Genomic DNA, 13,844 nt, shown 5'->3' with positions numbered 1-13,844 from the left:
TCTGATGAGAGCAATCCTGAAACCGATCTGGGGATCTCTGAAGAAGAGAACAAGCCTGAAATTGAACAGGGAGTCTCTGAAGAAGAGAACAAGCCTGAAATTGAACAGGGAGTCTCTGAGGAAGAGAGCACACCGGAAGCCGAGCAGGTAGTCTCTGAGGAAGAGGACAGCCCTGAAGCCGAACACATCAGTGATGCCCTGCCAATCTAGCCGCAACCTTTGTATTATTGCGGATGCCTGTGCGGCATCCCTACCTTTTCTTTGTCTTGATTCCTTCGATACGGCGATCCAAACTATATATCCTTGTATCTTGAGCGTTTCCGGCCTTCGTGGGCAGATATGCTCAGCTTCTTGTTTTGTGGCGGCTTTGGATAAAAACAACCTTGCTTTGGATCACGGCGTTCTTTTCTTTTCCGTTCATTTGCGTTCCCTTTTCTACCATTATCCTTATCTTTTACTATATTCTAGATGAAGGGAACAGCTCGTGATGGCAGGCTGACTGATGACTTGCGTGGCGCCATCGAGGCTTAGGATCTCTTCTTATTCATGACTAACATTATTCTTTCTCTTTCCCTGCTTGGGGATCTTATGACACTTGATAGTTCAAGATTTTACAATTGAGTCTCTCGCTCATTGACCTGCTGTGTTTTCTTTACTTTGTGAAATGGTGGCTTCAGTTTCCTGTGCTAGACTGTTTGGAAGTTCTGTAGATGCTTTGTAATTGCATGTTTAAAAGTTTGTCGTTTTGTGAAATGTATTTATAGGTCTTAATATGAGTGATCCTTTGTTTCTCAATAGCGTATATGCCGGCCAGAAACTTGGCGCACTGTGATCCAAATGAAGTTGAAGATACCTGTATTTACAAGTTGGGGCGACTAGCAGAGCGTGATGTTAGACCCACATACGTATCTCACTAAGATAAGAAAAAATCCGATAAGAGCTGCGCATCATCGACTCCCTGGAAATTTCAAGAAAAAAGAAGTTCGCGACATCTCCTTTTGCAGGATTCACACCATGGCAGACGCTGTACTCACCTCCCTCTGCGGCATCTGCCATATCTGCGCTCCGAAATACAAATGCCCCCGCTGCAATATCGCGACTTGTTCACTGAAGTGCATCACGACGCACAAGGCTTGGTCGCAATGCAGCGGCGAACGTGACCAAACCGCCTATGTCACCAAATCGAAGTTGGCTACCGCTGCTGGCGTTGACCATGACTACAATTTCCTGCATGGCATCGAGATGGCGTCCGAACGCGCGGAGCGGGTCTTGGTCGAAGACAAAGGCATAATACAAAAGGACGAATTACGGCCGCTGACGATGGAGGAGGTGAGGTGGAAGGTGGGCAGAGATGGGAGGAAGAGAAAGGTTTTGGTGACGAGGGTCTTGAAACAAACCAAAGAGAGATTGGTAGACAAGCTGCTTGCGAACAAACTTAAGAAGTTGAACACAGTAGTTGTGTCCGCACCCCAAGGCATGACGAGGCAGAAGGAAAACCAGACCACGATAAGCCGAAAGTCTGGTCGGGTCAATTGGCAAGTGGAGTGGTTCATATTCGAGAAGAGCCTTACCGATACGAACAAAACGGACAAGTCAAGACTTCTTTCAAAGCTTTCGGACGATGTGCCGCTATACGTGGGATACAATGCGCTACTGGAAAGCCAATCGAAGTCAGAAGGCAAAGTGCAAAAGCGATCCTTCAGGGGAGTTGCGCAGAATCCCTCCACTGCGCATTGGCACTTGGCGAGTGATTCTCTCCAGGACCCTCAGACAGGCGGCTGGATTTCGATTCGAACGGCATCAATTGACGCGTGGCCTCGAGAACAAGACGAGTTGCAGCGACGACAGTTTCAATTCTTCCTTGAGAGCGCCCAGAAGCGATCGAGCCAGCTGGTCACCCTTACACCACTTCCCTCTGAGGACTGTCTTCGAAATATCCTTTCTAATACCAAAGTTCTCGAATTTCCGGCGATATATGTCTTGCGCGAGGGGGAAGCTCTTCCGGCTGGGTTTGTTCTGGGTCCAAAAGATACCGTCCCGTCCCTTGAAGAGCAACAACGGGGCGCAAAACGCAAAGGTGTTCCACAACAAGGAAAGGGTATGAACCGACCTGCGAAACGGAGAAGACCAGGTGACGCGGAGGACATCGAAGAGGGCGAACTTGGAGGCGATGGAGGCGCGGATGAAGCTGGCGACGTGATTGCCGAGCAAAGCTTGAGCGAGGACGAAGATGATACCAGTGATGACGAGTCTACCAGCAGCTCGGGATCTGACAGTGACTAGGTAATGTGAGACAAGGAATGGGAATGTTCGAGGGCGTCTTTTGGCATAACGATTTGATTAGCTAGCACCGGGTTGCTGGCCCTTTCCTTTCATCTGATCTAGACATTGGCTTTTATTCAGGATAAATTTACAGGCTATTTTCATAAACTAGCCAAATTACATAACAGTTTAATTATTTTTTGATGAAAGCTGGAAGCAATGCGTAGTCTCGTTGTCATTTGTGCCAGTTGCTAATCGGCCTCGAATGCTGGAGATTCTCCCCGCGGCGGGTTCAAAATACAGGGGGCTTGGTAGCTGTGCTTTAGTGCCTCCCAGCAGTAGCAGCGTGGGGTGCTGTCGATAGCCCACCCACCCTCTCCTTGGTGCCCTGTACAAGCCTCGGTGCCTTAAGCTCCATCCAATAAAGGTACCCAGTACCTCCTGTTTCCCACCCAAAGCAAGTACGAGTACGCAACTCTTCAGACGGCATCGTCACAACTTTGGCTTCGTTGCATTCTTCGGCCAACGCATCTCCACGCCTTCAACACGCGCCATCACGCGGGGGCTGGGCCTACAGGGGGACAATTGCGATTGGTTTTCTACACTCCTCCCTGGACCTCGCTTGTGCGTCTTTCTTTCGCCTCATAGTAGCCTGCGCATTATGATTTAACACACCTCGAGCCCCCTTCTTCCCTTTCTTCCCTTCTCTCCCCTATCGCCACCCCAAACCTACCAGCCATGGACGACGCTCCGGTCCCCAAACTATCGGATCTGCTGCGGCACCCGGACGATTTAGACAAGATACCCTCACTGAAGCTCGAGCTCTCGCGCAAGAAGAGCGCAGTCGATGGCCAGCTACGCAATGGGCTCCGGGAGCAGCTCGAGACGACGCAGTCCGGCATGAATGGCCTCAGCGACGGCCAGAAGGCGGTGCAGCAGATCAAGGAGGAGATGATGAAGATCGACAAGCTGTGCTCCGAGTCGCAGACCATGATCAAGGACTTTGCAAGCATCAACCTGGTATCGCAGGCGCACCGCAACTTTGGCGCCGTCGAAGCCATGAGACGCAACCTCGAGACGTTTAACGAACGCCTGGCCGTGGTCGAGAGGATGCTGGCCGAGGATGACGAGGATAAAGAGAACATGCCGAACTTGCTGCCGTGCCATTACGAGCTGACGCAGCTTCGAAACATACGAGACGACGCCATGGAGCAAATCCAGAGGGCAGAGGACCCGAGCTTGGAGTCGACGCTGGAGGACTACTTTACAAGGCTGGACGATACAATCGACTGGTTTGACGAGCACGTCGGTATTCTGGCCATGAACCTCATCAACCTCGTCGTCAGCGACAACAACGGCCTGGTGGTCCGCTTTGCCGTTGTCATGGAGGCGGAAGAGAAGAGCGACCAGCGTGTAATGGCTCTGCAAGAAGCACTCAAGGATCACGAGGAAATGGCAGCCCGATTTCAGGGCATCACAGATGGCGCTCGGAAAGTCCGCGGTTACAAAGACAAGTTCATGCAAGCTATCAAAGTCAGTGCCGAGCAACAGTTCCAGCAAGCCCGTGAGGACTTTCTCGACGATGCCGATAGCTTAGAGGCGACCATGAAGTGGTTCTTCAACGACCTGAATGCCGTCAAAATTGGCATGACGCCGCTCATGCCCAAAAAGTGGCGTATCGCAAAGACATACGCAGACATCTATCACGTTCTGATGCACGACTTCTTGATCGGTATGGTGGACGACCCGGAAGCCAGCTCTGCACACACACTCTCCATCGTCAGCTTCCCCGAGAAGTATTACAAGAAGATGTCCAAGATAGGCTTCAAGCAGGAAGACCTGGTACCACACGTCATTGATAATCGCGAGGCAGAGCTTGTTCGCGACTTTCGACAGCTCATTATCAAATTCCTCGACGAATGGATTGACCGCATTTTTGAACAAGAGAAACGCGACTTTGCCGATCGCAATGTCGAGGGCTCCAACTTGGACCAGGACGAGTATGGCTATTTCCGGACCAAGAACCTCGTTGCGTTGTGGAGGATGTTGCGTGAGCAGGTCGAGGCGGCAATCAACTCGCAGCGTGCAGACGTGGTTGAAGGTGTTGTCGACGCCATGTTCTTACGGCTACGCACCCGCCAGCAGTCGTGGCAGCGCATGCTTGACGACGAGGCTGAGCGCTACGAGAGCGGCCGCATCCCCGATTTGGAGGGCTTCCAGGCGCTGCAGGATTGGCTTGTAGCCACGGCCAACGACCAGATTGGCGTCATCGACGACAACGAGGAAGAAAGCCGCCTCGGCTACCTGTCCAGCTTCCGCCAGCAGTTTGAGAGGAACGTCAGCCCACAGTATCTCGAGCGCACCGAACAGGAGCTCAACGCCCTCCGCGACGGCTACGTCGACTTTAGCACCTGGTGCATCCACAAGTTCGCCCACCTCGTCTTCACCGTCGACTTTGGGAGCGTCATGCCCGACTTCTTCACGCCCAAGTGGTACAGCAACACCGCCATGAAGCAGATGGTCGTCACCTTTGAGGAGTACGTCGGCGAGTACCGCCAAGCCCTGCACCACTCCCTCATCGACATCTTCATCGAGATCTTCGCCGACGAGCTCCTCGTACGGTACCTCTCGTCGGTGCGCAACAAGGGCGCAAAGTTCCGTCGCACCGATCCCTTCCGCGACAAGCTCTTCAACGACATCGCCACCGCCTTCGAGTACTTCTCGAACCTGGCCAGCCCCGAGGTCGCCATGTCGATCAAGGACACGTGGCGCGTTACCGAGCCCTTCTTGGGCTTGTTGTCGGTGGATAAGGATTCTGTGGCGGACGCGTTTGCCAACTTTAAGACTGCGTACTGGGATTTGCAGATTAGTTGGGTCGAGGCCGTGCTGCGGTCTAGGGATGATTTTGAAAGAAGCATGCTGAATGCTGTCAAGGCGAGGGCGGCACAAATGGACATTGTGAGAGGCCCAGAGACAGTCATGGCCAAGATTAAGTAAAACAAAACAAAAAAAAACTAAACAAACTCTCTATACGGTGTATGTATATATGCAGCTGGGCAGGGAAGCGGAAAGAGAGGCCTTTGGGTTCACAGGGAACAGTACGACGTGCGGCTGGCTTGAAGGAGGACATTTTTGAGAAACCTGGTGAAATGAATGGCTGATGCATGGAGAAGTATTATCTTACGTGGAGGAGGAAGGGTTTTATCACGACTTAAATGTTTACATGTGTGCTATATTAGCGTTTCTATGGGTGTCGGTGGACATGTTATACAAGTGAGAGAGTGAGAGAGAGAGAGAGCATTCTTATCAGAGTCGAGTTGAGTCGAAATATATCTCACACATCAAAGTCAATCCGGGCATAATGAATGAAAAGATGATAGCAGTAAGAAAAGAGAACAAGAGTAAAGAAAAAAAAAATTGACCCGAGCACCACGACATATCCCCTTAAGAAAGGATGAATGCATGTGTCGTATCCCTGTAATTGCTGAACGACAATCTCCCTCCCATATCCTTCAATACAGCTCAAGAAGAAAATAGAACAAATGGAAAACGAAAAGGAAAAGGAAAAGGAAAATTGTAATAGAACAGGACTAGCGATCGATTTATGTTGGTGTTTCCTCCCCTCCAACCCCTTCCCAAGATCCGAGACGTACTAGTAGAGCGCGACTGCGACGGCCTTGTACAAAAAAAAAAAACCTGGCCCCTTATTGAAGAAAATAAAAAACAATGTCAAAGAAATTCAAAGTCCCCGCCCCAGCCCCCTTACGATAAATGAACGAACGGTGTTTGCTATGCGGTAATATGCTTTTCTCCTACACCACGATGGAAAGCCAAAGCCCGATATTAAGGACGGGTTATCTCCCCCGCTCTCGATTCACCTTTAAGACTGGCTGGCAAGAAAGTTGGCGGCCTAAGAAAAGACAAGTCAGTTATTGAGAACTTTTTCCCACTCATCCATCTCCTTCAGAAAAGAAAAACTTACTCTTTCCAGGTTGTAGTCATACTTTTCGAGTGCAGCAAGAGCGTCAGGACGCGAGTAACCCATGCTGGTCAGGTTCTTAAGGATTGGGTCATCATGCTCTCCCGCTTCCGTGAGAGCACGTCCGGGAGCCGGGGGGCGGGACTCGGCCGTCTCTTCTTTCGCAGGGCCAGTGTTGTTGCTTTGTACAGGCTGTGCTGGGGTGACGGTGGGCGAATCCAGTGTAGAAAAGATGGCGTCCCAGTCGTGAGACTGCTGTCCGCTGCTAGACTGGCCAGGGGCGCTGGTGGCTGAGTTGGATGAGATGAAGTCAAAGCTGCTCTCGTTGCCAAATGCTGTAGACTCGCTCTTGGCCTGGCTAGCCGGGGGGCTGCTATCAAACATGGGGTTATAGTCGTCCAGCCCAGACCGAGAAATGTTGGCAAAGTCGTCATCCGCGGAGCCTTCCTTGGCATCTTCTAGGCCTTCGAAATCATCGTCGAGGTCATCGAAGGCGCCCTTGGTAGCTGGAGGTGGGTTGTGATGGCTAGGTGCTGGTATTGTGCTGGAACCAAAGATATCATCAGTGTTGGAGGTCGGAGAGGTGATCGCATGGTTGTTGGTTATCGTGGCGGGAGAGGAAGGTAATTCCGCGCTGTGGAATTAGCGTTAGTGAATGATGGCAGGCAAACGTAACGGCTAATCATCATCGAAATTCAAAGACAAAGGCATATTAATCATTTCCGCGCATTTACCTTTTGGTTTCGGGTTCATGGGTAGCTGTTGTATCCTGAGATGGCGACAAAGGGGCGTTCAAGTCGGAGGCTTCGGCAGCTGGTCTGTGGGACTCCGGAGTTGGCTCCAAAGCAACCTGCTTCTCCTTGGCCTTGTTCTCTGGCGACGCAGGGGCGAAATCGTCGTCAAAGCCTCCCCTCTCACTGTCAGACTCAGACACGTCCCGCTCAAGCTCCGAAATGGGCGGGAACTCTGTGTCGAAGGCGTTGTCGAAGGCGTTATGGGGCTTTACAGCAGCAGCTCCCTTGTCTGCGCCGCTGCTGGGGGTTTTGGCTGAGGTGAAGGCGGCAAATGCATTGTCAAAGTCTGCCTTGGCCTTAGCATGGTCAGTAGTGTCAAAAGAGCCGGATCGATCTTGGACTTCTCCCTCCGCGGGCTTCTGCGAGCTATCGCCTTGAGCGGCCGGGACGGGGGTCGCGCTGGCGCTGTCATGTTTCTCCTCTTCTTCGCTGGAAGCCGCAGCCGCAGGAGTCCTGGCCTCTGCGGCGCCTGGTGTCACACCGCCGGTGAAGGGGAATGAGCCGGACGCCGAGCCTTCGGCGCGTGAGGAGGTAGGGGGAGACACTTGTCGCGACGAAGACAGTGACTCGTTAGGCTCGGGGAACGGCAAGAAGCTCGAGCTTAATTGTCTGGACTCTGGCGGCGCAGGAGGTTCAGCACTCAGCGTTGGGACGCGGCTGACATTGGGAGTCGGCCCTGAGTTGTTAGAAAAGGATCCAACACTAACTGATGACTGCCCCGTGTTTTGTTGTTTGAATGCTGCAACTGGCGGGGGAGTGCCGCTGGAGCTGACGGGGCCGGCGGGGCCAAACAAATCGTCAAAGGACCTGTCGGAAAAGGCCCTGTTCGGGGGTGGCGGCCCAAACACGCCCATGATGTCTGTGCTGGCGGACCGTTTGAAGAAGGGGTTGTTACCGCTAGAGGTCGAAAGCGCAGGGCTAGCCATCTGCGCCGAGGTAGACACGGGCGAGCCCGTCTCTATCTGGCGAGAGATGTCTTCGGCGCTCTTGGCCAGAGATTCGGCCTCTGCCTTGAGCTTGTCGCGCTCTCCCTCAGTGGTGGATAACTGCTTCTTGTTAATTGCAACGAGACCCTTCTGCTGCCTGGCGTCCAGCTTGAGCTTTTCAACCTGAGGCTTGAGCTCGGCGATATCAGCATTCGCTTGACGAATGCGCTCTCTCAGGCTGGCGTTCTCCTGCTGGTCAGCCTGGAGGGCAGCCAGGACCTGCTGGTGCTGGCCCTGAATGTCTCGAAGCTGTCCTTCCAGAGTCATGCATTCTCCCTGCAACTTCTTAGTATCGGCCCGCGAGTTTCTAAGCTTCTCCTCAAGAGCATGTGTATCTTGGGCCTCCTTTTCATATTGCTGTCGCAGCTGTGCCAATCGCTGTTCAAAGTTTTGCTTCTGGGAGTTAGTCTGGCTCAGCTCGTGCTGAGTCGTGGCCCTCTTAGTTTGAACCTCCTGCGTCTGCTTCGTCAGAGAGCCGATCTGATTTGACAGATTGGCAAGCTCAGTTGTCTCATCAGAGATGTTCTTGTTTGCCTCGGGATCAGTATCGCCAAGGAGGTCCTCTGAAGCCGTGTGCGGCCGCGCCGCCTCAGCTCCAGGGTGTCCAGCCAAGCCACGGCCAAAGGAGGAGGATGGCACGAACGGCCTAAACGTCACACCGACGGGGGATGACGGTTTGCCGGGGGAAGATGCTGTGTGGAGCACGCTGATGCCACCGGCGAATGGATCAGCATTTGAGCCTCCCGTGGACATTGTAGTCTGCGCCGGGGCCGAAGGCGCCGGGCTGGGAGTGGAAGAGTCAAGGCCAAACAAGTCCTCGAGAGCAGATTTGGGCGCTGGCGGGGCAGAGGCAGCTACCGGGGGCGGAGCGGCTTGGGTGAGGGCCGGCGTGGGATCAAAGGCCGATGAAACTGCGGTAGCAGGACGGCTCTGGGTTCGCAAATGCGGCGGGATCAGATTTGTGGGCAGAGTGCTGGGCAAGGGAGTTGCCCGGTTGCTGCGCTGCTGGCGAATCAAGTACATGGCAACGGCAAACCCATCGCGCGACAACCGTCCCTGAGAGCCAAAGTCCGCTAGGTCCCAAATCTGGGCGAGCGTGTCTTCGGGGAGATTAGACTGACTGAGGAAGGGCACGGCTTCCTCGCCGGTGATGAAGCCCTTGTTTGTCTTATCGAAATCGAGGTAAATCTGGTCAAATCTTGCCTTGTCGGCCGGAGTAATGGCCCAGTCGTTATTCGCCGCAGGGGGTCCAGTAACCTGGGCAGCAACTATCGGCGGGCGATTGAGCGGGCTTCCTGTCCTCTGCTGCTGAGTCGAGCCACTCAGCTGCCGAGGGATGGCAGTGATGCTACCAGTATTGCTTGGCGACTGTCTGGGAGCGGTCGCTGAGCTGCGCGTCGCGGCCTCATACAAGCCAGCGGGCAGAACGTTGGGCAATGCGCGCAGAGCGCCCGTCTTCATGGACGTAAGCAGGTGCATGGCGATGATGAATTCGGGAAGAGCGAGAGCACCCCGTTGTTCGGTATCAGCCAGTCCCCATATTCTACCAAGCGTCTCGTTGGGCAGGCCGGACTTGTCGAAGATGGATCTGGCCTGATCGCCTGGCAGCATGTTCACCTGTAGGTTTTGACGCTCAAACAAGGCGGCATACTGTGAAACCTTGTCAGGAGTCAAGGGAGGAATGCGAACGCCGCCAGAGACCTGAGGCTGGATGGGCGTCTGCGCCTGCGACGGTGAGGTGGCGGTAGCTGGCCAAAGGCCTTCGAAGCGGGGGATGGGCCCTTGCTGAAGAGCAAGCTCGGGCGTTGGCTCTCGTCCGGCCTGGGCATGGCCAATGAGGCGAAGTACGATGCCAAAGCCAGCGGGAGTGAGGAAGCCACGGTTCTCCTTGTCGGCAATCTGCCATATCTGCAGTCGTGATAAAAGCACAGCGGTTAGCTCGGGCAGGGAAAATGGGGGGCGTGGGGGTGACGAATCAACCCCCCTCTCCCAAGGCAGCGAGAGAGAGAGAGAGAGAAGAGAGATGGAGAGTATAAAGGAGCGACAAACCTCTCCCAGGATGCGTGAATCCAGCCGCGTCTTCTCGAAAAACTTGACGGCTATCTCGCCGGTGACAACGCCCACGCCATCGGTATCGGCCTGGCGGAAGAGCTGGCCATAGATGCGCTTCTCTTCGGGTGAGAGATTGAGGTTCGGCGCGCCTAAAGAAGAGAAGAACAGCCAGTCAGCCGGGGAACAATAACGGCAAAGGAAGCTGTGAGAAATGTGGAAGCCATACTCGGATCAACGCCAGCGGCCGCCGACATTGTCGCACGCAGGCACTAGGAAGAGGAAGTGTGTCGAATAGCTGGTTGGCGTCTTCGCTGGGTGGAGAGAGTCGAGTCCCCTTTCGAAGGCGCAAAACAAACGACGCCCGGCTCAAGGAAGCTCCAGAGGATGCGCAGCTGCAATGGCGTCAAGGCCAAAAAGGGAAGAAGAAGCAGCAGCAGCAGCGATGAAAAAGAAATAAAGACAAAAAACGCAGCACTTTTGCGGCCCAAAGTCGAACAGCTGGCAATGGGGAGATTTTTCGGAACTGGGTATATTGGGTTGAAGTCGGGGTTGTTTTGGGTCGTCAGCCTGAGGGTGGCTGGCGAGCTACAGCAGTTTGGCCTTAGCAGTGAAGCTGCCCGGAGCTCTGATTCGACCAAATTAAGTGGCGGGTTTAGCGTCTCCGGGCTGCCACAATTTACCGGCGGCTGCGGAGTACCTTTGGGTACCGCGGCGAGGGATTGAGCGCTAGCAATACGAGGCAGTACATGCGCGCATCAAATTGATGTCAATCAATCAAGCAAGCAGGCATGGAGTCCCTGGGCCCAGGTAATTTAGGCATCGTCGGGGGCTGCTGGAGAGCGCTAGAACCCATCTCCAGTATCAATCAAACGTAAAATGAGCAGCTCTCCAGGCTCTGTTTCATCCCCGTCTTTGGCCTCGACTGTTTGTGTATTATACTGTATAGATACTACTAATGAATGCATCCAGATAAGAAGACGGGAGGCATTAGACAACACAGCACAGCACAGCACAGCACAAACACATCACACAAGCAAATGGCATTTCGGCGCAACACACCCACAAGCCCGCCAAAGCTCGACGCTCTGCTTCCCCGCAAGGCCAGACGCATGCTGCTGTCACCAACTGCGGCCTATTAGATGAGGGGGCAGCAGGGAGGCCCGGAATATATGCCACGGCGAGCAATCATTTCTCTCGTCCAAGCCTCCAAGCAGCGTCTTGCAGTAGCCGCGAGTCCCGAACTGTTTTCCATTCGTCTCTCGTGACTTGTGCGTCGCCAATAGCCACGCAGCAGAGCCCGGCCATGCATCCTGGGCAGTTTGTATGCCATCACACCAGACATGCTGCTCTACCTAATAGGCCCATGGTATTCCGTCCAGGCAGGCAGCGCCCCATATATGTAGGTAGCTTGTAGCTTGCGTCCACAGCTGTATGCACGCAGCTCGCCATTTCAATGCACGTACGGAGTATGTAATACTGGTAAATTGTCAATGTGAAATAATATGCCATTTACTATCTTGTCAATGCAAAGCTATCTACAGGGTACTACGTCTTTATTTTATCCATCAACTGCTCTTTTTATTTATTTCAGCGTAACCAGCTCCTCGGCGCTCGTCGGGTGAATGGCAACACAGTTGTCAAAGTCTTCCTTGGTCGCGCCCATCTTGACGGCAACGCCAAAGCCCTGCAGGATCTCGCCGCTTCCCAGGCCCAGGATGTGCAGGCCAACGACCTTCTCCTCGGGGCCCGCTGTGATAAGCTTATAGCTGGTAGGGCCCTTCTGCTCGGGGTCCATAATGGCGTAGTAGGTGGCAGTAAAGCTAGCCTTGTAGACCTTGATGTTGTCCCTGCCGTACTTCTCGACGGCCTGGGGCTCTGTGAGACCAATGGCACCGACCTCGGGGTGCGAGAACACGACTGATGGGATGTTTTCATAGCTGAGCTTCAGGGTTGAGAATTCAGGAGGTCCGAAAAGTCTGTGTGAGAGACGGCGTCCAGCGGCAATGGCAACGGGTGTCAGTTCGACCTGGCCGGTAACGTCGCCGAGTGCGTAGATGTTGTCAACGCTGGTGTTCTGGTAGTCGTCCACAACAACAAATCCCTTCTCATTAAGCTTGACACCGGCCTCTTCCAGGCCAATGCCGCTCGTCAAGGGGGTTCGGCCAATGGCCCAGATGAGGTGGTCAACATCATGGACGGTGCTCTCGTTGCCCTCCCCGTCGCGATATGTGACAGAAAGCTTGCCGTTGGCAGCCTTCTCGACCTTAGTGGCCTGGGACTTCCTGTGGAGGTTGACTCCCAGACGCTCGTATTCATTGGTAACGGCCTCTTGGACCATGGGATCAAAGTTGCGCAGGAAGGTGTTGTATCGTATGAAGAGATGGGTCTCTGTGCCAAGAGCATTGAACATGCCGGCAAACTCAACGGCGATGTAGCCGGCGCCAACAATGGCCACCTTGCCGGGCTTCTTGTCAATGTCGAAGAAGCCGTCGCTGTTGATGCCAAGCTCGGCTCCGGGGATCGCAGGGGGGTCTGTGGGCTTGCCTCCGACGGCGATGAGGATCTTCTTGGCGTTGACTATCACCTGGGAGCCATCATCCAGAGTCACCTCGGCCTGGTTCTTGGACAGCAGACGGCCCCATCCGTGCAGGTAGTCCACCTTGTCGTTTCCAAGGTTCCTCTCATAGATGCCGTTCAGCTTCTTAATGTGAGCATCACGCTTGGTCTTGAAGATGCCCCAGTCAAAGGGCGCGGTCTCCTGGACGGAGAATCCGTAACTTTTTGAGTCGTGGATGGCCTCGGCAAGGGCGGCGGCGTTGTAGGTGATCTTTTTGGGAACGCATCTACGCGACACGAGAAGTCGTCAGCATCGTCATTCATCTCATCGTTTATAACCTGACCAAGCAAGCAAACAAGCAAACTCACCCAACATTGACGCAAGTTCCTCCCAGGCGCGAGTTCTCGACAATCATGGCCTTGACGCCATACTTGGAGGCGGCCATGCGAGCAGCACCCAAACCTCCGCTGCCGCCTCCAATGACGAGGTAGTCGGTCTCTTTGGTGATGGGAGCCATTGCGCGAGCTGTCGTCGATAGATGGCGATGGAGTGAAGATAGTCGGTTCGAAGCGATCCCTCTGGAGCCTAGTGCCTGAGCTCGGGCGAAGATGGTGAAGGGTGGCATGGACAATTGGTGTGATTTACAGCTTCCACACCCGCGCGTCTATATATACTCGAGCACTGCGGTTGTGAAGGTGGCGGTTGTGAAGGAGGGGCCGTTTTTTATTTTGCAAGTGTTGCTCCCAAAGCGGGGGGAGGGGGGAAGCAAATGACGTTTCCCTAGCAGCTCTCAGGTAGATTACGGAGTAGTAGATTACCAGATGGTGTTAGTTCCAATATGGCAGATGCTTCGGCTCCAAAGGGCTCTCTAGTTTCAAGCCGAAGCCGTGATTACACGAGTTTGGCTGTCGGGGCCACCGAATGGCGGCATCTGATTTGCTGCTTGATGAGGAATCGCCCTGCCACTAGGGGTCCTGTCCAAGCTATCCTCTGATATCCTATGAGATTGTGCCTTGGAGCCACTAAAACTGCGGCAAGGCGCTGAATAATGGCCGCCCTCCTTAGCAATACAGCGGCTGGATTTGGAATTTTGGCGCAAGAGCAGCGCTGTGTGTCTCAACGGAGCTGTCGTGTCGACATAGAGGCTGCGCGTTACGTCATTTTGGTGTTGACATGTGCTGCTATATAGTTGGTGCATGTCCAAATGCAAATCC

At 53.9% G+C, this 13,844-nt stretch overlaps 4 protein-coding genes across 4 annotated transcripts; 2 read left to right on the top strand and 2 right to left on the bottom strand.

Moving 5' to 3' along the window:
• Nucleotides 1–1,014: 1,014 nt before the first annotated feature.
• TRIVIDRAFT_30992 (uncharacterized protein) lies at nt 1,015–2,283 on the top strand (the record flags this gene model as incomplete). Its single annotated transcript, XM_014103451.1, has 1 exon — nt 1,015–2,283. The coding sequence occupies one exon, from the start codon at nt 1,015–1,017 to the stop codon at nt 2,281–2,283; it is 1,269 nt and encodes a 422-aa protein (XP_013958926.1).
• A 717-nt stretch (nt 2,284–3,000) lies between these two features.
• On the top strand, nt 3,001–5,259 carry TRIVIDRAFT_29828 (uncharacterized protein; the record flags this gene model as incomplete). The annotated part of the gene is made up of 1 exon (XM_014103450.1): nt 3,001–5,259. One exon carries the CDS (start codon nt 3,001–3,003, stop codon nt 5,257–5,259), a length of 2,259 nt encoding a protein of 752 aa, XP_013958925.1.
• A 477-nt stretch (nt 5,260–5,736) lies between these two features.
• On the bottom strand, nt 5,737–10,327 carry TRIVIDRAFT_208590 (uncharacterized protein; the record flags this gene model as incomplete). The annotated part of the gene is made up of 5 exons (XM_014103449.1): nt 5,737–6,172; nt 6,245–6,875; nt 6,976–9,929; nt 10,071–10,222; nt 10,300–10,327. 5 exons carry the CDS (start codon nt 10,325–10,327, stop codon nt 6,143–6,145), a joined length of 3,795 nt encoding a protein of 1,264 aa, XP_013958924.1.
• Nucleotides 10,328–11,655: 1,328 nt separating this feature from the next.
• TRIVIDRAFT_54541 (uncharacterized protein) lies at nt 11,656–13,147 on the bottom strand (the record flags this gene model as incomplete). The annotated part of the gene is made up of 2 exons (XM_014103448.1): nt 11,656–12,916; nt 12,999–13,147. 2 exons carry the CDS (start codon nt 13,145–13,147, stop codon nt 11,656–11,658), a joined length of 1,410 nt encoding a protein of 469 aa, XP_013958923.1.
• Nucleotides 13,148–13,844: the final 697 nt, after the last annotated feature.

This window comes from Trichoderma virens (genome assembly GCF_000170995.1).
Source record: "Trichoderma virens Gv29-8 chromosome Unknown TRIVIscaffold_4, whole genome shotgun sequence".
In the NCBI taxonomy this organism is placed as follows: domain Eukaryota; kingdom Fungi; phylum Ascomycota; class Sordariomycetes; order Hypocreales; family Hypocreaceae; genus Trichoderma; species Trichoderma virens.
Note: the sequence above shows the minus strand (reverse complement) of the source record. Positions and strands in the feature narration are given on the sequence as shown.